At 38.1% G+C, this 24,073-nt stretch overlaps 1 protein-coding gene across 1 annotated transcript in view; it reads left to right on the top strand.

Moving 5' to 3' along the window:
* CMTM4 (CKLF like MARVEL transmembrane domain containing 4) overlaps positions 1-24,073 on the top strand; it is a 32,264-nt gene that overhangs the window by 7,149 nt on the left and 1,042 nt on the right. Inside the window, exons 2-3 of the mRNA XM_076349110.1 lie at positions 13,042-13,218; positions 23,697-23,795. Coding sequence (XP_076205225.1) covers positions 13,042-13,218; positions 23,697-23,795 — 276 coding nt within the window. The remainder of the gene's footprint in view (positions 1-13,041; positions 13,219-23,696; positions 23,796-24,073) is intronic.

The following is a 24,073-nucleotide window of genomic DNA, read 5'->3' as shown; positions in this document are numbered from 1 at the left end:
TTAAGTATGACAGCGGATACTGGTGATCTTTGGCATTTGGTCTCAGAAAAAGACTGTTGTTATATCGCATTAAAAGGATCAAATTTGCAGTACACAAATATGCTTAGAAATCCTCTTTAGATAAACCATGTCTCTTCAGTGTCTTTGAAACTCTTGATTTCTCTTTGGAAAGATTTCTCTTTAAAGGTTGTAGATCTGCATTGCCATGTGGCGATACTTTTATACTGACACTTAACCATAGAGGGAAGAATGATGAGATAATTCTGTTTAGCTTTGCTTTTTATTGTTTCTGTGTGCAACTCAAGAAGAGACTGTGGTTGTCTTCCCACAGAAAGGTGGGCCAGGGGCTGGTGTCCTACTGTCAGTAAACTCCAAATTCCTGTTACAAATTTCTCTCTAAGATGGTGGATAATTTTAAGTTCTGCTTTCAGAAGAAATGTCTATAATCTCTGTAATAAGTATGCTCTATTTTTTTCCTCCCGTTATGAACCAGTGTAATAGTAATAGATACACTATACTAATTGTAGATGCTACAGTAAGAAATGTAGTTCTAATGGTATTATTATTTGGAAAGCTACCTTCTTTTCTTGTAATCTTTCTGGTAATGCCTTTTGTTGATGAGCTTCCCTAGTGATTTAATTATCTTCTTGAGATAAGAAGACAAGGAGAAGGACTAGAAATTCAAAAGGTTGTGTTTTTCTTGTAACATAACTAGTATGGGAGGAATCTGTTATTTCTGATGCAAGTTAATGCATCATTTTGTCAAATCAACTTGCACACTTTTTGATAAATCATAATCCTGTGCTCAAAATTGCATTTCATAAATACCTGCCTTGCCTCTAGACATCAACAAATAATTTTGTACTGAAATTTTGTATACAAAGAGGACTAGATACACAATGAATAGACATCTTAACAGTGGGTCACCTGCTGTTACTCTGTAGTGGTAGTAGTTGCTACTTCTAAATTAGAGCTGCATTAAAAAAAATACATTCTGATTTTTTTAAAAAATAAGTCACCTGATTCTCAGATGATTTGTGTAGTCAGTTGTTTCCAAAACATGGAAGTAATGTTTAGGTTTCCCTGGCACTTGTACCATCAACTCTTCAGAATATGGGAGGAGGAAAGCAAAAACTGGATAACACCAACCTGATGTAGAGTACGTGTAGGAACATACAACCATGAGTAGAGGAAAGATGGGTCAAAAATATTACTGACTATGGGCAAAGAGGTCTTAGAGCTGGCATAGCACTCACCCAAATTGAGAAGCCCACGCAGTATGCAACAGCATGAATCGAGTAATGCAGTCTTTACAGTGACAGGTCTCAAGCATTGTTTTGTTTCATAGATGTCCAGGATGAAATCTGTACTCACGCTGCAGTATGTTACTAGAATGGCACAATGCCTGAAATGTGGCTTCAGGTAGGCAGAGTAACTTCTAATGTTTTAATCTCACTGTGTGCAAATTAAACTGGGAACTATAACTCTGAGTATCACATTTCTGACTATTGTATTAATTGTAATTAAGGCTCTGGTATTTAATGCCTTAGCTTGTGGAAGAAGACGATGCATTTTTACCCAAACAAGTGTCTTCAGCATTGTCTGCAGTTAAACTTTTTTTAACATGAAACTTGATATTTAGGTGTTGATGCTTGAATAATGTCTTGTTTAAGATGCTTCTTTAAATTTCCTTTAGCTTGTATGTATGTTCACAAAGTGTTCAGCTTGCAAGTGAGCTGAACTTGTTTGTGATAGTTCCCTTCATTACAGTATAGCTTAAAAGTACAGCAACCATGTGCCCGGTATGCAGAAGTATGTCCTGTGCTTAATCTGGAGTTGCATACGGTGATACTTCTGCTGTAACTTTCACTTAAGCTAAACATTGTTATTTTCAAATGCTATAAATCTGCCAGTGATACAGCACTACTCATAACAGTTCTGGCAATTTTTTGCAAAATTATGAATCAACTACAAGCATTTCCATATTAGTATTTTTCTGTACTTTTATACATTTTAAACTGAAATGTTCATGCAAGAAAGCAACAAGCATGGCTGTGAATATTATGAAATACTTAAGTTCTACAAGTCTTTAATAGCCTTCAGTAACTTCTGTCTTACGAAATTATTTTCATGCTAGGAACTGCTATTGCTACTTGAATGTTGTGAATAAATTAATTAGTTGTTTGATCATATACTCTTCTAAAAGAAACTTATGGTTGCATTTAATGCTTAGAAACTTTTTATCTACTGTAGATGAAAACTTATTAAACATTGGGTTCTTTTAATTTTATATGATGTTATCACTTAGTAACATTTTCAAAGTATTTTGGAAAAAGTGCTCTTCCAGAATTACAGGATGGTGTCCTAAGTCTTTGGGATGTTCAGTATGTTTAGTTCATGGTGGTGGTACAGTAAGAATAGTGATTGAGAAGGCGAAGGCATTGTTGCCAGAGTCTTAGGGCTTTTGTGTTGTTAACAACATTTAATAGTCCTGTGTTTGCAGTGTGCCAAGTTTGTTTGCAGTCTTTAGGTAGATCTGTTCTTGAGTTATAAAATCACGAGTAGGTGGATTTGCAGTTATGCAATACAAGTTTGTGGGCTCTCATCTATTTTGGATGAGATACTACTGTATAACGCTTCTAAGACAGTCTAAACAGCAAGACAGGCTTGAAGGTTTCATGCATTCCCCAGTACAGCTGGCAGCGCTCTTTAATGTTCTGGCCTACATCTATTTTTTTAATGTTCTGTTTTACCAGTATGTCTAGACTCTTTTTGCCTTTTAAGGCATGGCATCTAAGGGGGCCTTCAGATTGCAATCTTGGGAACGTTGGGATTGCAAGGACATTTTGCACCATTTCCTTTAAACAAAAATAAACTCAAAAAACTTTAATGGATTCCTTAGGACTACTTTAAGTTCTTGATTGTTTTGTCATTAAAATTCCTTTCTTGTTTTAGTATTTGTGGGATGTTTGATGTTTACTCATAATTGGGATTAAATGGGGGTTTACAGGATACAGACTGATTCTGATAGTCTTAAAATAGAACTTTCGCTGTTTAAAATAGCCTAACAGGCTAGTTAAACAGGAGGCTGTGCAGATCAAATACTTGACAAATGTTATGAGTGCACCTTTACCTCTTAAAACCAATTAATTTATCCTACTGGTTGTTACAGATTTACAGTACTGTGTTTTAATACTGTTTTGACTAGCCAGGTTTCCAACACAGGTTGGCCTATGAATGTGAATGGGAACACGAAGCCAGGTCAAAAGTGTTGATTTTTCTTTTTTTTTTTTTTTTTAAGGAGCTGAGTAGAGAATTCTCCTAAGTGAAGCAATAGCCAATTTTTTTTTAATTTTGTTTAAAAATCATATGAACACAATCTCAGTAACTTGCTGTGTTCCAGCAGAGAGTGTGTGTGTGCAGCCTGAAGACAAAACTACGATAACTATTTATCCATTTTGTTTAAATAGCAAAGTTATGATAAGTTATGAGTTCTTACAGCTTGACTTAATAGAAAATACTAGGAAATGGACTGGAGAGACGATACTGTACCCTTGCTGGAAGATTGGGGATGGGAAGTTGGACAGTGTGCTGAGACACACCTCTCCTGGACAACCTCTCCTGAGCATCCTGCACAGTTGTTATTAACAAAGAAATGCTGATACAAAACTAGTGACTTTTAGTTACACTATTAAATTAGTCTTCAAGAAAAAGAAGAATTACTAATGGTTTTTAGGGAAGCTAAGTTGTATCTTCCCCTGCCTTGGTGACTGAAAGTGAGGTTTACTGAAGTTTCTTTAACTCAGCTGTTAAGCTAGATTTTTTTCCCCATTTTGTTTCCTGTAGTCAATTTTTACTCTGTGTTACTACTGTAGTAAAGCCTGCATGAGTAGGACTAGCAGCAAATGGGATTAATGAAAAAATATTTTATTCTCCCCCCTCCCACCCTTTTGCCCCCACTACGTGCAGCTGGCAGTGGCTGAGAAAGATGCAGAGGACTCAATGTATGCAAAATTATATTTAGTGCAGCACTGAAGAAATGTGTGATGTTTTTCTGTCCTATTTTTACCTCGCTAAGAACTTGTTATGCAAATGCTAGTCAAAATTGTGATAAAATTGGACTTGAATAAACTTAGTTGAGTAGTTTTACTGTTTAAGAATTTCCACTTTTCTGTTATGTGTGTGATTTAATTATGGTTTTTACCAGCGCTCTGGAGTGCTATTCTGAAGTCTGATGTGGATGTATTGCAGTGGTTAGTCTGCAAGAGTTCCCTTTGCTTTGTGGTGTGTCCGTCTCTGCTCCTCTGGCGTAGACATGGGTGCCGAGGCTTACTGAGGTGGCCGTTGAGAGGATTTTAACGTCTGACCTTTGTGAGTTGCACCTGCCTCTGAGGAACCTGCCATGTCTTGCACCAGGCAGTATTGTTAGAGAGACTAGCTTGTGATGTTTGGGAATTAAGGAGAGGGAGATGGCTATTAAAAGCTATGATTGCAGATGTCTGTGAAAATGAGTATGAGACAGTGAATGGGAAAATTAAGCCTCTCATATCAGGATATGGTGAAAAGCAGGGGGGGAACCCCTCCCTCCTATAATTTGCTGTTTTATGTCCACTCACTGAAGCCATTGGCACAATTCAGTATACTATAGATACAGAATAAGCCTTTCCATTTATGAGTTGTTCATTTCACTGGGTTGCATAGGAATTAAGTGATTAATACAGCATATAAATGGGAAAGTTAGAAATGTGTAACTCAGTATGTTGGGATTCTGTTCATTATTGTCTTGCAGGACCTGTTGCTTATGAAAATATTTTGAATTATGATACACATGAATTGTAGTTTCTGGGGACTGGAGGCACGGGTTCCTGGGGAAAGAAATCAGTGGGAGAAACTGGTTGTGTTTTGCATGTTTTGTTTGCCTTTGTTTAAAGCGTGGCTCTGTATATGATCTTCAGATGAACATTCCTATAGGATGGGGTTGCTACAAAACTTTTGTTTATGGGACAGGTGGCATGTTACATTTGTTTTTCGTCTAATCTGGAAGGCATGTTTGACTCATTCAGGTTTCTGTGAGGAATGTAATGTGCCTAAAAAAAATACGTCCTTGCAATGTGCCTTGGCTTCAGATTCTGTTCAGTGGTTCTTTTGGTCATCTGCTTGGTTGGCTAAAACCCAAAATATACCTAAATCAGAGTGATCTTTTTTCTTGTTTGCATGTTTTTTTGTTTGTTTTGTTTTGTTAGGAAGATGGTTGTGTTTTGGTTGGGTGCGAGTTTAAATAAGACAGACTTGCAGTCAGGTCTGCAATGTCATGCACAGTAGGGATAAGCAACTTTTTACAGGTGCCAAAATTACAGTGGGCGAGATACCGATGGAGATGGGGCCGAGAGTGGGGGTTGCAAGGTGATTCTTCCAGTCCCAGTGGGGTGCACCCCTAATGCCAGAAGGCACTGGTGTGAGGGGCCACCTGGGCAGTGATCCTGCCCTTACAGGGAGAAAGGGGAGGGGGTCGTGGCCATGGCCGTGTCTGATGCTGCAGCCTGAGGCCACCTTGTGCGGAGCAGCGCAGCATGGGTCTGGTTACTGACACCTCCAGAATGAGCTGTGTGGGAGTTGTGCAAACCAGGGCTTCACAACTGTCTGCATGTTCAGTTATTACTTTGAATGCTAAAATAGATTTACTTTGAGAACAATATAAATGTAATGTGAAAAAAAATCTTAAATTATTTAGCAGTAACAGGAAGAACTATGGTTTTTCTTTTAAAAAACCCCAAACCATAAAATATTTCCATACTGTAAAATACTATTTGTTTAATGGTATTTGAACTGGAATTGGTTTTGCATTTATCTAGCAGATAAGAACCTTTGTTGTATAGGTGTGTCCAAGCAATAAGCAAAACACTGTACTAATGCATAGTTAGCAGGAAATAAGTCACTACTTCATGTCTGCAGCTTTTTTTCGTTCTAGACTCTATGATTAAGTTCACTTTTAAAATTGATGCATTTCTATTTTAGCCAGTTGAGAATCTCTTCTGTTCACCTTAGTTCAGTCCAGTTAATTTTTTTTTTTAGAATAAGTGTTAGTTTTGATATACTTAGTGTTTCAAAACAACTATCATTCTGTTGTTAACTTTGAGTGTTGGTTACCCTCGTTCTTAAATATGACCCTTTCTCATAATATGCCATCAAAATGTTTCTGGCCTCAGAAATATGTTCTGTATTTAGAATTGGTCTTTTGCCTAAGTTAGGAAAGGGAAGTGAGCAGTAGCTGAATCTTTCAAGGATTATAGAAAACTGCTGGAGGTGGCAAAAGATCAGCTGATTTAATAAAGATTCCACAATATTTAACGTGCTGAAGCCTTGCCACATTATATCCAAAAGGGAACTAAGAAGTAATGAAAACTTAAGGATTGCAGCTACATGTAAAACCCTAGAGGTGCAATGAAGATCTGAAATTTAAATATTCTGCTATTATTTCTGTAGTCATCACCAAAACCAAATCAGAGTTGAATTCGGAGGTCTGGTTGAGTTTCTCTGGATTTGTTCAGTGTTGTATTTTGTGCCATTAGAGCACAATTTAGTTTATCCAGGGTGCTGAATCACTGATGCTTCTTAAGCTTCCCTCTCTGGTAAGCGTCATTTTCCTAAATTTTCTATCTGGTAAGAAAAGTTTAATATTCATTTGTGATTTAAGGCTCCTTGCAGTCCAATTACCAGAGTTAATAACATATTTCTTTTAGTCTTATGGATGCAGGCTAGGAACAGGCGGGAAATCAGTCATTCTTCTGCTTAGGGTAAAGATGGTTTCCTGCTGGAGAAGCAGGACTGTGTTTAAGCCATATGATCCCAAATATTCGTATCTGTGCCAGCTGTTTTAGATGTGGGAAATGCATGTGCTTTGCAAGGAATGAGACCCGCTTGGTTTCATACATTAAGTTGGGACTGCTGGGCCAAGTAAATGAGAACAATAAATCTAGATTTTAATTCAAGAAAGTTTAATGTCTTCAGATACTTTAAGTGGTATAAAAGCAATTTATTTCTTCGCTATTTTGTGCGTATGTATTCTGCTGTACCATTAATTTAAACAGTCTGGATGTAAAAATGTCTTGGTAGTGTGACATTCTTACTAAAATTCTGTGGGTATTTTTCAGGCAGAAAAAATGCTGACCATTTTGTGGGTTTTTGGAAATCATGTGTAATTATGTCATTTAACCACACAATAAGGCTTTCTGTGGTAACATTTTAGATAAACAGGAAAACACTTTTTTTTTTTTACTTTGTTTGCATTGCAGAACTGTCTTTTTATTTTTAGTGCAAAGTTGTTTGATTATTTTCTTCAAAAATAAAATACAACATGTTCTGACAGGAAAAATACAGTATTAGCAACCTCCTAAAAGCTCTCTTTCAGCATTGGTGCCTGTCATAGCACATTTTCTCCATTTTGGGGAAATACAGTGGTTTATGTCTGATGTGCCTGTGTTGCCAAGAAAGTGATGTAAATATACGCCATTTACATAGCCCTAAGGCAGATGATTTCTTCATTAAGGGCCCTTTTCCAGGGGAATTTACAGGAAAGTTGAGATGAATACAATAATGGTAGGAGGCTAATGTGGCTAAATTAAAGCACATTGGATCCCAGTATAGAGGCTCTCTTTCAGGAATTAAATGGCCCTAAATTGTGGTCGCTTCAGCTCCTTCCAGTGAGGGGCTGCTTCACTCTGAATGGAGCCTTTATGTGGGGGTTCAGTGCTGTTTAATAGAAGGAAGTGCAATAGCCTCACACTGTACCCAGGTTATCTTAGCGGTCCTCAGTGTCCCAAACAATAAAATTGGATAGTAGTTTGACAGTTTATGCCAGACAAAAAGCACAGAACATTATTGGGAAATACATCTCGTACTTAATCCTCTACTTGGAGATTTTTTTCTTCTGCCTTTGCATTATGTGGTGGTGGGAGATGAGGGATGAAGGGCAGGGGGAGGCTTGCTCCATCACAGAGTTAGAGGTGTATTGCACACATTGGGCTGCAAGTCTGTGCAGACCCAGACCTTTTCTCAGCTTACCCTGAAGCTCGTTCTTGTTGATCCTGCTTTGTCCTGACTGGACTCTTGCATCTCCTTTGTTCAAGAAAAGGTAGTATTGCAGATAGCCTAGGATGCCTCTGCGTGGACCTGAGCATCCAGTACAATAAGCAGATATTTCCATCATGACAAAGTTGCTTAGCGACGCAATATCCACTGTACTTACTTCAAGAAGAGTGGAGTAGAGGGGAAACCAAAAGCAACTTGTTAAAGAAGAGAAAGATAGTAATAAAAGGGAGTTATACAAATCTTAGGGCATTGGAGGAATTAGGGTGGAATAGAAAACTCTCCAAAGTATTCAGTGCAGAGAAAAACAGATGAAAAGGTTTGTTTCATGTATCAGAGGAAACTTTCTCTATTGATTCTGCCTGAGAAAGCTGTAGCTGTGTCATTTGTGGGAGGCAGCAGTAATTCATGTAAGAGGAGATCTCTACCACTTTCAACTTCTCATTTTTTCTCAGTAAACGAACCTTGAAACTTCTGCTTGTGGAAAAACTTGTCAAAACTCATCACCCTAAACTGAGGTTGTGACTCAAAAGTGAGGGTCGCCTCCTGCGTTGGACAAATGGCAGCGTGCATTTTGTTGGCTGAGACCTGTGCTCTGATAGGATGCTGGGTTTTTGAGGGTTGGGGTGGTTTTTTTTTTTTAGCTAGTCCTGTAACTACAGTCATGGGAGGCAGATGCAGGCCTAGATAGATCTGGTCTCCTGGTTTTCCAAGGTAGTGTTGGTGACTTGTGTTACAAAGCAAGAGCAAAGCTTTAGCAGCTGGGGAGTGAGGGTTTTTCTTTGCTGCAGCTTTGCACCTCAGTCACCTGGGGCAGCACGAGTCTCTGTGCCCTCAAATGGTGTCTGGATGGAGCATGGTGGCTTCCCAGGAGGGCTGGAGGGTCTTTGTCCTTTCTTCCTCTTCCCAAGAGAGCGTGCATAGCCAATGTGGTGAGACAAGGCACCAGTTTTATCTTGGATGTGTGGTGTGGCACAGGGAAGAGCATAGGAAGCTCTTGGAGAAGTGACTTTTTAGGTCTTTGAGGCTTGGTAAGCTGTGAGCTGCATGTTGATTAGCTAATTCATTAGGCAGTGATGGGTGGTAGACAGGCAATGGAGATAAACGTAGGTTAGAAAGAAGATGTTTTCGTTATAGTTACAGAGCTCTGTGAGGGAACAGGAGAAAATGATTAGTGCTAAACCTGCACTGAAGTCCCTCAGAAAATACGCTGGGGTAGCTGAGACCAAGACTGACTTTTGGTCTGTCTGCAGTTTGCGGTGGGGCACTCTGGGGGCACGCTTATGATCACATCAGTCTGCTTTATGGCCATGTCAATCAAGTGGTATTCTGGGTGGCAAAATTGTATTAATTCACTGCCTAATTTATATAGTGTGTCTCATAAATTATCTATTTCATACATTTAAAAATGTAGAGAATGAAGCATTTTTCTTACAATGTTAACACATTCTTTTTTTTTTTAAATTAACTTGATCACTGGATGAACCACAGCCTTTGGCAAGCTGCTTTGGCTCATGTTGCAGCATTTACACAACGCTTTTAAGTAATGTAGCTGTCTGAGTAAGTCATGGGTTTGATTTTATAACGTATTTCACTTTCATTTCATGTGTTCAGAGTAGTTCGCTTTTTTATTAGAAACAAAATTAGGTTAATCTCTGAGTGGAATGGCCAGTGAAAGCAGCATAGTGTGTTTTTATAGAAGATTCACATTACTTGCAGTTAATTGGAAGGATGCTTCTGGCAAGTTTGTAAATGTGTAGGAGGACAAGATTACCCTGATGTTTCAAAGAGGAAAATATTTCTTATTAAAGACTGAGATTTTTTTTTGTGTTTACAAAAAGGGAAGTTTCTGTGGGAGGATAGCTTTTTCTGATGTGGTGATTAATTCGCTTTTTATTTTTTGTCATAGCGTTCATTGTGAGACTGTGCATTAACAGGAAGGTATTATCTGTAGCACTGGTAGGACAGATAATCTTTGAGAAGGGTTAAATATATTTTTGTCGCAAGAAAAATGGTAACACATTGGAATCTTGCTTGAAGTACAAAAGTGTTACAAATAAATAGTATGCATGGGAATGTTCTCCTTTCCCTGTCCTCCCAACCAACAAGTGTTCAGGTGTCCTGATCCACTCTGTGATGATAATACTTCTGTTAATAGTCAGTTATTGTGCATGTTTCCAAAACACAGCCTCCACATTGTGGCCAGAATCTCCATCATAAACTGAAGCAATTGAGGTTTTCTCCCAACCTTTCTGATAAACGTATCAATAGACTTGGGCTGCCACAACCCGGACCACTGTACACTAATGCCGCTGCACGTTACTTAAACTGATGGCACATCTTCATCTTTACTTGCATTTGAAATGGTTTGGGTTAAGTCAAACCTAAGTGTACACAACTAACACTTTTTTTTCTTATAAGGGTGTGTCACAGGTAAATGTCTCTTATAATTTCTTAAGGGAGAAAATGAAATCTTAAGGTAGAATTGCTCTGAGGTTTATTAATTATTAAATCTGAGCTTGGGAGTATATAAGTAACATGATAATTAGAGTTCATTGCTTCAAGCACCTCTTCAGTACATAATTTATTTCTAATGCTGTATGCAAGAAACTCTTTCATCTTTTTTGAGCTTTGACTGCTAAGATTGGGTACGTTAGCCTTGAAGAAGCAACGCTATCTGGTATGGAGAAGAGCCAGTGTAAGATTTTTATCAGCAAAACAACAGAGACTCCATATGCCAAGTAGCAGTTGCCCAGCATAACGATTGGCGTGCCAGAGCTTTTTGGCTCCTTCAGCCTAATGTTGGTGGTACAGTTCAGAACTGTTGGTATTTTTAGAAAATGAACCTAATATTGTTTAGGCTTGTACTACAGTATTTCTAGAGAATATTGCAGAACCATTTCCTTTAAAAGAATAAAAATTTTAGAAGTGTCATAATATATCAAAAATAGTGGCAAGAACAATGGATACTTTATTATATTGGAACATCTGAAAGTTGAAGTTTCACCAGCTAACATTTAGCATTAATACTTGATATTGATCCTGCTTGAAACAGCTAAGATTATTTTAAGATCTTTACTTTTTTTTTTAAATTGTATTCAGTGTCACCTTCTGTTACGAGGCTTGTGTTCACAGAAAAGGTGAACTTCATTACATGCTAATACTGTAAAATGAAGCTGTGTTCTGGACAGTATTTTTGTGTGTGTGTCACTGCTGAAATCATAGGTTGACTTCATTTCTGGTTTTCTGAATGTTCCGTTTCACTGCATATTCTTTCTTTCTTTTTTTCCAAAGCTATTCAATGTCAAAGATAAAATCTCAAGTTAAGTGTTTAGTCACTGGGTATCCATTCAGAATTTGTTTGATGTGAATTGGCCTGCTCTATTAGCTGGCAAAAACTAATATGGCATATGCTCTCTTAAAGAGAGTGTGCTAAGTGAACTGTGAGAGACTTTCTACCCAAGTGTGAGTTTTTTGATTAAAACTGTTTTGCTTTGTTTTAATCCATTTTAAAACTTAAATTAGCTACTGTATTCTGAAGTATGTGGCAAACATACTTCATGGGGGGTATTGTCCTTTACTTAGAATTACTGCTGATGCTAGTGCCTAAAATGGTAACTTCTTTCAAAATCCTTTTTCTTCATTTTGCTTGTTTTGTTGTAAGAGGCAAAGACAAATTAATGGATGAAGCATAAAAAGTGCTGAAAGAAAGTGTATCTGCAAAACATTGAAATTGGCAAAGAAGAATTTAGCAGAAATTGCTTTGTATTGTGGCTTCTGTCAATCTTTTAAACTTATGTTTTGTTTGTGCAAAACCTTTAAGTTATGTATGGAATATTTAGCTCTGAGGAGGCTATCCCCCAGAGTTCTTCATCCTCAAATTGAAGTGACTTATTACGGTCTCATTAGAATTTTGCGGCAGAGCAAAAAAGTGAATTCTTTCTGAAAAATGTAAGTGGGTGGGGGGGTTGTTGTCTTGAAAACCAAAGCAAAACACTCTTAAGGCCTTCCTTGCTTGCCATGGAAAATTAAAAAAACCAAAACCATCCATGCAACTGGTTTTCTTTTACCAGTTATATTTAAAGAGGAATCAGTTTGAAACTTGGACTTACATATGCAAGTTGTATACTCTGTGTAAGTATAAGTGGGAGCTAATATTGGTGTATGGTTTTTATATATTTTAGTTTTGTCCATTGGGCAGATTTTAAGTACAGTGAGTTTCACTGTTTTATCCTAAATAGTAAATTAAACGCCCGTCTTGCAAAAGTCTGCATTTATGTTAACTCTACCGAGATACTCTCTGAATTCAGTGTGACTAACCATTATCCCAGTTAGATGCATGTGTTTGCAGCACCAGGAGTTTCTTCTTAATCTATTAGCTGCTTGTTTTATTGTCTTATTAGTAAAGGAATGATAAAATATGTTTTTATAGGAAATACAGCCTATGATGATAAAAAAAACATGAAAAGGGCAGGCATTTTTGGAGGCTGGTGGAGATTGTGAATCTATTCTATTTTGAATTGATTTAGATCTCAAGTATATTAATACTATGTAATTAAGCTTGAGGCTGGCCCAATAGACAAATGCATTCCATCTTCAAGTTTTGGAATAGCATATCATGAGTGAAAAATGAAATAAAATGTTTGAGGTGCCATTTGCATATTAAGCCAGTGGCCTGAAGGGGTTTCATGCTTTTCTGGGTGTCTCAGTCATTTTGATGTTAGACTCCTTGTAATTTTCCTAAAATATACTTTGTTGAACAGGAGATATCCAGAAAGTCTTGGCATTAATTTGCTTTTGTTTTTGCTCTTTAGACACTGCCCTTGCTATAAACTAAAATCACACATTCCTGAGTGTAAACTGATCATGTTCCCAATGGAAATTTCAGGAATACTTGTGGCTATTTTCAAAATGTGGAAATCTATTTATATTTTTTCTACTTGTTTTTCTTCCTAGGTTTTGGCACTGATTGCTTTCATCTGCATAGAGACCATCATGGAATGCTCCCCTTGCGAAGGCCTTTATTTCTTCGAGTTTGTGAGCTGTAGTGCATTGGTGGTTACTGGAGTTCTGTTGCTTATGTTCAGTCTAAACCTTCACACAAGAATACCGCAGATCAACTGGAATCTTACTGTAAGTTCATATAAATCCTCACTCTTTTAAAGATAGCTGCAAATCTGTTTTTACGTCTGGTTTTTGAACTTTACTTTCTACTGTTGTTTAAGATTGTGTATGAGTTCTTTATGCTGAGTAAAGTACACATTTTACTTATATTTATTTTGAATACTAACAGCAGAATGAGCTTTGAAATGTGGCAAGATTAAACTACATTAAATAGAACTAAAATTGTCTTCTGGTAGTCTCTTTGGAAGGAAAAACTTCCTGCTAACGCCAGCAATTACTGTTTGTGGATGAAGTGGATAAAAATGCAGCCTGTAGTCATTTAACTTTGACAGATGCTGTATTTACAGTAGCCCGTTGTTCTCTCTTAAGCTGTTTTTTGTATTAGGACAGCCGTGCTACATATATTTTCTTACACAGATTAATACAATCATCAGGTAGTAATGTAAAAAATTATGTGCTTTCTGTGAAAATCAGGTGTTTTGAATTGCTCACACACATAACTATTAAACATGGACTGGCAATGCTTAATGTGTTCTCAAATACAAGGAGTTTTAGGAAGAGAACTGCTGGCAGTGCACATTCCTTTTGTACAAGTCTCTGTTTCCATGCTGTATTATGAATTAAACTTTCAGATTGGGTTGCATAAACACAGGTCACAAAATCAACATGTTAGTCACTCCAGCAAAAGATCTGTCAGCTTCAAGGACAATATTTATATCAACTTCTTTGGACAGTACAGATAGGTATGTGCCTATGTTCTGCTTTATTTTGTAACTAATTTTGTAAGTACTGTTGGAGACCAGTCCCAGAGGCTTCTAGGCTTCTGTGTGATCTTTTTGTTTGTTTGTTTTTAGTGTAATTTATTAATGTTGCAGTTTGCACATTTGCAGTAACTGTTTATAAGCCTAAATGACTTATCTAAAATGAGACTGCAATGTGGAATTAGATAATTCTTTGTACCCTGGGGATGCTTGATCTATTGAGGAACTCTTCCTAAGAGTACTTGGTAGATACATTGGATGGACTGAGAACTGTGACTGGTAACTGTAGGTGGGGGAGATCCAGGTGGCTTGCAAAACAAAACCGGTGGAGCCACTGGAACGTTAACTGGGTTGTCTTGCCTTTGCTCCTTTTAACTCCATTCTGCCAGTATTGTTGCCACTTACCTTTGTGGCAAGCTGAAAAGCAGCAGCTGCGGAGAGAAGGTAGTCTCTATTTCTGTTGCCAGCTTGGTTGTTTAATGAGCATCACAACAGCCTGACAGCTGATAACAGCAATTGAAGACCATCCTTTTTATACCACACAGTTCTGTACATGCTAGTAGGATGTACAAGAGCATGATAACAAGTGTGTAAGTGCATCAGTGTCACATAAAATACATGATGGTTTTGCTGGTGTAATGCAAGTGGTTTCACAGTGAATGCTAGATCTAGCTTATGGTCAAAGTAAGTTTGACCAAGACTTTTTAGGAAGAAACCATAGAGTGGTATACATGGTGTCCATGACTGAGCTGAAGTTGCATCTCTGGAAGAGTCAGTTCAAGGACTTCGCATACCCTTGGTTCTGTATGTCTGTACCTTTTGTTCTGTTGTTGAGCCCTGTGGCACACTTTTACTGCCTACCAAAACACTTTGACGATATGTTGAACATAAGTACAGAAGCCTAAATGCGGCTCTCTGCCTTCCCCCCCAAATAATGCAGTAGATAGCAGCATGTAACTGCTAGGTCCTTTCAGCCACTCTGACTTCTTACGGTAGTCGAGTGACAAGAATTGCCGCTTTGAGTGCAGCGTTACTTGTCTCTGCATAGCACTCTGTTAGAGATCTTTAGAGAAAAGAGGGCTTAAAAATCCAACCAGTTGTGGTGTGGTTTGTTGTGTGGTTTTTTTTTTTAAGTATTTTTGGTTTTAGGGCAATGGTCACACTCTGAACCCCCTACGTAAACAGCATGGAGCAACATGACATGGTCGGAGTTCAACCTGAAGGGCAAATGGAATACACTGCAAATGCTTTTGCTTTAGTTCATACTGCCAAATCAACAGAGGTAGAAGTAAATTGTCATGATCTCGCAAGTCTCATTCTTTTAGTTATGTACTGAAGATGAAATGCTTCTTCCATCATTATACCAAAGATCTCTAACAGAAGTGAGAAGATAACTGGAAGCTTCTGTCTTCCATTAACTGATGAGACCATCCTTCTTCCTGGTATTGCTTACAGATTTTAACAATCATTAGTCTGAGAGTAATGTGGGAGTATCTTCATTATTCAATAGCTGTAGTCTGCTGTTGCATGTACAGAGTGGGAGATCGAAGGCTGCTGATAAAACACCTATGGGAGATTACTTTGGCAAAGTTAGCAGGAAATTTAAGAATACTGTAGAGTTGTGGCTGAATGTTTTTTTGGCTTATTTTGGCATTTTATTCTTTAAAATTTAGACATATATTCATACGTTGTTTGCCTTTTCCAATATTTAGTACTTTCCTGTGTTTTGATGGTTATTTTGATAATTTTGCAGCCTCTGTATATGACACAGTTATCACAGGAGTTGCTTTCTGAACGACAGACTTTCACACTGCTGAATGCTTTAGGAGGAAGTCACTCCTGCTTATGTATAAATTCATTAATGTGCATGCTTTAAAAAAAAAGGTATGACTTTTCACAAGGGAAATACCCATTATAAAGTCTCAAACTTTGCTTTTAGAAGCTGTGTGAGCAGACTGTTACAGTGCTTGAAATAATAGTCTTAAATTTAGGAAGAAGACTTTCTTTAAACACAGCACTGGTACAAACTTCCTAGGAGCCATTTGAAATCATTTGCTTTCAAATGATCCCATGTACTAGAAAATGCCAGGCCATCAACTGCTATTGTCCAATACAGGATTGTTTCCTTTAGTACTTTGCATTAGAAAGAAGTCTTAATTTTAATATTGTAGATATTGTCTGATGTCCACTATCCCTGGTTGGAATGAAAATGTGGATCAGTATATACTAGCATCTAACAGATACGCAAATTTACTAAATTTTTTAAAATATATATTTTTAGCCATTTGGGGAAAAGAGCTTTGTTTTGATCCTAATTAAAGACTTGCCAACCATTTTCACATTTTTCTGAGGTAAACATGAAAGAAACATGGAGATGGTGAGGCCAGAAAAGAATCTTGCTTGGGTGTGTTGGAAAGAGGCAAGTCTGTTACAATAAGATGAAAGAACAGTCACTTGTCTGTGTTGTGCAGCACTATCAATATATGCAAAAATGCAAAAGCTGGGGAACCTGTCCATGGAAATTTCCGTTTCCTTTATGCCTCACGGCTCAAAGGGACCCTATTCTGCAAGGAGACTTGCAAGTGGCATAGGGGAATGAAGAGCACACCGCAGCAGAGATTCCTGCTTAACTGATGAGCTGCTGCTCACAGGCTCCTGAGGCACAGGACTGAGGACAGTACAAACTAATTAGAGTTCTGCCGGGCCTGTTAGCCTGGAGTCAGTCCTGTGGAAGCACTGCTACAGGGAGGAAACATGAGGAGTCAGGTGTGTCTCTTTGAAGACACAGATCAGTGGTTGTATTTTGTGCTGCCTGAAAACTTATTTCATCATCTTTGCAGGGTTGGGGTTTTTTCAGTTTTCAGTTGTTGCAGCGGTGAAACCTTGGTGTGTGTAAGCAACTGCCACTGAAGTAGTTGGCAGAAAATTTGATGTGGTGCCAGAATGACAAACTCTCTTATGCCAACCTTGGCTCTGAAGAGTGTAATTACAAAGCTGTAGTTCAAAGGCCTTCACAGGGCAATCCTTCTTTCCTCCCCCCTTTCCTCCCCCCTTTCCTCCCCCCTTTCCTCCCCCCTTTCCTCCCCCCTTTCCTCCCCCCTTTCCTCCCCCCTTTCCTCCCCCCTTTCCTCCCCCCTTTCCTCCCCCCTTTCCTCCCCCCTTTCCTCCCCCCTTTCCTCCCCCCTTTCCTCCCCCCTTTCCTCCCCCCTTTCCTCCCCCCATCTTGGTTTTCTTTGGCTTGCTTAGCTGTTGAATGAGAAATTAAGTCATCCTTCAGTTTTATGTTTACTGCTGTCAAAATAGCAATACATATTAAGGATAATAATGAATATTTTATAAATGTTAAAAAATTGTCAGAATTAATTTCTTCCGGGTTAATGCTCTTCATGGACATTTGTTCTCATTTGGTGCAGCATGGTGTAAACAGTGATGCATTATTCTGTAAGAAATACAAACACAAGTTTTAAATACGAGAAATATTACATGGTTTGGTAGTTATTGCTAGTAAGGTCTGTTGCTTTGTGACAATAACTGCTGGTCCTGTCTGTGTGCAGGACGGCTTATTGGAAAAACATGCAGGGAAAGCAGTGAGGAGCAGCTAAGAAAGAACTGAGAGGGAAATAGGCAGGTGATCTTCAAGAAAGCAAAATGAAATGGGGATTGTAGAAGCATTCATTCAGGAATGTGTTTTGTCATTTACAGCAGAGTTACTACATCTAACATAGCTTGTATTCCAACTCCAAAAATAGTTAGAAATAAGAATAAAATCATATGAATCTTGGTTTTGAGGCTACTTCTTCCATTTCTTCAAAATCGTAGCTTGTCCCTGACCTTTTGGAGAGCTGGCTAAGGTTTTTGAAAGTCACTTGTGTTAATTGAGGGCTTTTTACATACTTTGCTTGAGATGCTGGAAATAGAACTGATTTCCAGCAAGTGCCAGACACCTGGGACCAGATCAAAGAGCCTGAACAGGAGCACCTGCAGATGAGTGCTAGAGACCTTTGGGGGCTGCTGTGTGTGATGTGGGACCCACCGGGACCTTGGGGACCTTCAGCCCTGTGTGGGGGCCGGGCAGCATAGCCTCATGTTGTGAGATGGGCCCTAAGATGTCTCTGTTTGCACAGCGTGATTCCAGCCCTCTGGGTCACCAACATATTTCTGAAATCGTTGGTCACAAACTATTATCAGGGGGAAGCGATGCTTATGTAAATCTTGGAGTAGCAGAATCTAGCGTTTGAATAAAGGCTCCCGTACCTATGTAAGCCTAAATAAATGAGAAAGAGATGGGAATTAATGCTCATACAGTTAATTCTGTTCTTTCTACTTAGGACTTATTTTTGCTTGAGAAACCGTATTTCCACTTTTAATTGTGGTGCAAAATGCTCATACAACGTTTAATAACATGGTTATAGAGTAAAATTATGGGAGTTTGACCAGAGGTGCTTGGTTTAGAGGACTGACTGGTATGTTTGTAAACTTGATAGCTTCATGTAGAAACAAGGGAAAAAGTTCCCAAACCTTGCAAGTAAAGTACTGGTTGGAGAAAAAATTTGGGACATCGTAAAAAAAGGTGTGGGGGGGGGTGTAGAAAAAAATCAATAACCACGCTTCCTCTCCCTTCCCCTGCCAACTGAAAAACAAACCACCAAAACCCAAACAGACCTAAAAGGAAATGTTACTTTGAGCTCTCTCTTTTGTGGAAAATAACCTGGACAGCAGCAGTCTGCTAACTTCTGTCACCTTTTGTGACAAAGGCAAGCTGTTGAAATGTGCAGGCTTCTTTTCCAGATTACATTCATTTAGCTACTTTAAACTCCATCTAAATGTAAACTCTTGGATTTCAGAAAGCAAATGACAAAAGCAACCACCAGTTTAAATGTTTTTGTTTATACAAATTACAATTGCAATATGGCACTGTTTCCCTTTTAAATAGTATCTGGTCACTTGTGCAGTCTCTTACTTCACCACGAAATACAGGATAAAAAGGCAGAGCATGTATTTTGATTAAATCTCTCTTAAAAGTTTGCGTGTGTGAAGTCATGGACAGTGATGGATAAAGGCACGTGGATATTAGTGACACCTCTGAGCATCAGAGCTAACTCCTGGTAATATACCAAACTGGAGGACTAAACAGAAGCTTTCGAAGCTGATGTCCCTTGCAGCTTTCAGGAGCTACTTAATGGGAGTTTTCAGGTCTGTTAACAGACCTCTCATTCATAGCACCAATTCAGCTTCTCCATCCTCATTAATCCAGGAACCATACCTGCCCAGACCCTTAAAAATGAAAGACTGTAGGATGCTGTCCACTTTTTTCTAGAGTTTCCTACCTTTACAGCAGAATCAGCAGAACAAAAGCCTCCCCCTATCTATTTTAGTATAAAATACTGTCTTGGCATAAACCCATCTTCATACCCAAGTTAAGATGCCTCCTCTGCCTTATGCTCCTGAGTGGGAGAGATAGCTGGTAATGGCAGTAGCAAATATATGTCCTTGGATACTCTCCTTTGGACTAATAGGACCAGTGGTGACTGAACAGAATGACTTGCGAATAACTAGCAAGAGACCAGAAGTCAGTCTTTCATTTTTAAATCATTTTGGAAAGGAGAAAGGGAGCAGCAGCAGTCTAGAGTGGATTTGATTCAGCTCATAGATTTTATTCTCTGTTACGGATGGCAGCTTTGTACAGTATTTTATGGCACAGCATACTGTCTCATGAGGTTGCTGTAATTTCAGCAGAAATTCTTCTGTGTGATGTGGTTTTTACTTTGTCTATAAATATAATAGCAAGAACTTCAGCTACATCATGGCCAGATTTCAAACGGCTCATCTTTTTTCAATTAGTTTATTCTTTTTATTGTCACGATTATTCATTTTTTCTTACGTGGAAAAAAGCTACATTATGTTAGGGAGTGTCTTTTACTTCTTGAATTCTTGCTGTAGTTCATTCCCTTTTGTTTCTGCTCTGACTTCTTCCAAAACGGTGGTATTTTTTCTTTTCTTATCTTTCTGCTCTAAGTAGTAAGTACCAAATTTTGGATTAAAAACCTCCACCAATATTTGCATCTGTGATGTTACCGTTATATGACAGTGTTATTGATAAGTGTCATTGTTCCTTAAGCTCCAAACAATCTGATCTGTAGATATGAAAGATTGTGTTAGTTTTAGGTTTTTAAGAAACCAGCCTTATTGTATGAATGTGAATCAATTATTAACTGCATTAAAAGGTTTTGACCTAAACAGGGAAAATGGAATTGCAGAAACGAATAAATGGGCGCTTCAAGATGGAATCAAGTCTTCAGATTTGAATTGGTGGATTCTTTGCAAGGAGACATTCGATATTCTTTGTAAAGAGTACAATAAAATAAGGTGGCAGTGATGATGACAAAGGTTCTAACATACTTGTATCTTTGGTTTTCTGGAAATACCGTGACAAAGGCACCAGCAGTCTAATTTCAGCAGTATTTCACGTTCTGCGGTATCTCAAACTTCATACAAGAAGCCTGCAAGTCAATTTGTGGCATGGAAATAGATGGTAATGTCTGTCATGTTGTGGATAGGTCTAGCTATCTTGCTTATACTATTCTCCTTTGGCAAGATGATCAAGCTGACAGATTCAAAAAGTCAGAGGTCAGCAGGATTAATTAATAAGCACATCTGACTCCATAAATCATAAAGCATTATGTGTCATCCACTTAGTCTTTAAGTATGGTACTAAAGAAGTATAAAATGTGTGTCTGAAAAAACATAATCTGGATTATAGAAGTGAAAAGGTAGAATATTAAGCACATCTTTAGTTGTTCTGGTGGTTAGCTCCCTTACAATTAAAACTTACTTCGTTTTGAATATGACTTTTGTCTTAACTTTGCAGCTGTTAATTTTGTTACACTATTAATTTTGTTGTGCTTTTCTATGCTAAACTTTTAAAACAGCTAGTATTCTTTGATTATTTGAACACTGGAGTCTTCATTTACACAGCTCAATCCTTTTAATATTTAAAGCAGTTTAGGTTCTCTGATTCATATTATGAGAAATTTTTTCCTCCTTTCAAATAACTTCTGTGGCTCTTCTCTGTACCCTATCCAATTTTTCAACATACTTTTAAAAATGTGGATACCGGAACAGGATGCAGCATTCCAGTGTCCCTTGCAAAGGTAAGCTTACCACCTTACACCTATCGTGTCCATATGTCCAAAGGAATGTATAAGTGCTTTTTCTCCCTTTTTTTTGTCATGGCATCACATGTTGAGATGCTTACCTACTGTAATTACTAAGTTCTTCTGAGTTATTTCTTCTATATTCTGTAGGTCATTCCTCTAGGTGGCAAATGTACTCTGGTAGTAAAATACACAACCCGACCTTGGGTTGAACTGCCTTTTTTTTAATTATTCAAGAGCATAGCTGCCCTCTCTTCAGTATTTAGCTTCAGCATTCTTGGTGACATACATATGTTTACTCTAGAGATTTGATGAAAATGTTGAATACTGTTGAGTCTGGTATTGTTGTCATATATAGTGAGTCTTCCCCTCTAGTGAAAAAAGGTTTGTGCAGATGAGAACCACAGCTCTTGCTGGCAACCCCAGAAGCACAGTTAGAGCTGCTAAACTCAGAGTTGGAGAGGAGGGTACTTGAAGAAATTGTGAAATGCCATTTATTTTCTAATATCTCTCTTTCTTAAATTTATCTCTGCAAGGCAAGAAATTACAGAATTAAAATTGCAGTAACTATTTAATAAAATTCCAATGTTGTTTGATGCCGTAAGTACCAGAAAACATCTATTTCAGTGAGCTTGAACAGAGAGAGAAAGTATCTCTGTAGTTATACGCTGGCAGGTAAAAAGATGGTAGGAGTTTGAGACCCACAATTTGCTTTTGTTTCCTTACTATTTGGTAAGACAGTTTGGGTCTTACTGGGCTCATGAAATCTGAACACGTGGGTGGAAATAGCGGTGAGCAATGGAAGCCTCTCAGATTTCTTGGGAAAGTCCCCCTTTTAGATGAGGATCAGGCCACAGTGATGCATCATACAGTTTATCCCCAGGTACACTTAATTTTGATAACTAGCTGTTGCTGAGTCAGTACCCTCAAAGAAGTTTTCCCTGTGAATAACACAGTGCCAGAAACTTTCAGTTTTTACAATTACTTTCTAAAGCATTCTCAAATAATGGCTACGAAAACAGATGTTTTGGGGGTGGCTAGATGACAATGGTCTTTTCAAAGTCTTTGTGCTGTGTAGCTGGAACATAGTCATGGGATTCATGCCCAGGGAGTAAGTTTAGATTTATATCTTCAGTTTTCTAAGCCTGACTACTTACAGCACTTTACAAGATGCACTTTGGGGGAGGAGGGGGGAAATTGTACTTGTAGTAAGTGGAGGCGCAGGGAGAGGAAGTGAGCCTGACCTGCATGTGAAAGAAGAGAGTCAAGTAGAACAAATTTGTCCTTGAATTCTAATTAAAGAGTGGTGATGGGATTTTCTTTTAATGGTGGGACTTGGCATGTTCAGTGTGGTTTTGTGTGTTTTGTTTTTTTTTTTTTTTCTTTAACTCAGAACCGTAAGTTGCACAGCAAACTTGTCTACAGGTTTTCTTTCCATCTCTTTTGGCTATGGTAGTATTCACCTCTCACTGATTTCATGTTCCTTCAGGGTATTTGTGCTGAAGTGCCATTCCCTGATTCCTCCACACCCCTCCTTGCTCCCTGACTTCACCTATTCATTCAGTTACCATGATAGTCTGTTATTTCCTACATCTCTGCAGTGTATGTATAGTGCAGTGTACATATGTATCAAATGTTTTAAAAAATTGTGAAAGATGCCCTGAGTAACATACTGAACAGCTAGTCCCTGATGAATCTAGCACTTCTATTACTTTAAAGTCCCAACTTTTGAATTTTTTTTCCTCGAGTCTGATCAGATAGTCTTGTATTGACGGAATTATTCTTGTGCTAATAGCTTCCATTCAGAATTCTTACTTATGTTCCAATGATACGTTAATGACCCTGCTTTTTGTAAGGCATGGCAGCATATTCATCTGAACACGAAGTGACATATGCAGCATATGTATAACTGAATTGCATGTTGCCTGTTATTTTTCTGTGCTTGGAGCAAAGTGAGAATTTTCCCTGAATGTAGGTGCCCCTGGGGTGTTGCTGTGCATACGTTCTAAAATGTCTGCTTGAAACATCAACTTTATGCAATAAATACGTAAAAAATCCATGTATTCTCACAATATGGGCAGCTGTTATAGAAATAGCATAGGACATGCAGTTTTCTACAATAAAGGCCTCAAAGAATTTGTAGTAAAATTCATGACTGTTACCTGGGCAGTGCATGGAGCACTGTTGTGATGTGAAAAATAACAAAGGGTTCCTGGAGTACTAAAGCTTGATATTCAGGTTACTTCAGCGTCAGCTGAGGTAGAACAGCTTTACTCGTTGTTTATGCTGACAGTACTTTTCTAATAAACCCAGTAGAAATTGAGGTAACGTGTCCAGAATCTGCACTGGTGCTTTATATGTACATGCTATTTGACTTCAGTTCACAGACTAATGCGCACACATGCTACGTTTCCTGTGTAATAATCTTTGCCTTCTCTTGCGTAACTGATAAACTGCATAGAAAGTGGGAAAGTATTGCTATAGTTCTTGTTCTAACCTTCTGTTTCATCACTTCTAATAAAAGCAAGCAAAGAATCATTGTTTAGTAATGCTAATGAATTTATTTTTTTAGGATCTGGTCAACACTGGACTCAGCACTTTCTTCTTTTTCGTTGCCTCTGTAGTACTTGCTGCTTTAAACCATAAAACTGGAGCAGAAATTGCTGCTGTGGTAAGAATTTGAACTTCTTTATATATGACTCTTATCTTCTATTAAAACTAAGAATAACTTTTCCCTCATGTTCATTGAATACTTCTGTTGCCTTTGCCCCCACAATTTACTCCTAATTTTACAGTTGGCTATATGCTAAATTCTGATTTAGAAAGTATTGACATCCTTTGACTTGTTTGTCTTAAGGCTTGAGGCAAGAACAAACAGAAAAATTACTTGCAGAGAACACTAACAGTTGAACTTGCCTTGCTTCTTTCTCTATAGCTAGCTTAGACGAT

Source organism: Aptenodytes patagonicus, chromosome 11 (assembly GCF_965638725.1).
Source record: "Aptenodytes patagonicus chromosome 11, bAptPat1.pri.cur, whole genome shotgun sequence".
Taxonomy (NCBI): Eukaryota; Metazoa; Chordata; class Aves; order Sphenisciformes; family Spheniscidae; genus Aptenodytes; species Aptenodytes patagonicus.
Note: the sequence above shows the minus strand (reverse complement) of the source record. Positions and strands in the feature narration are given on the sequence as shown.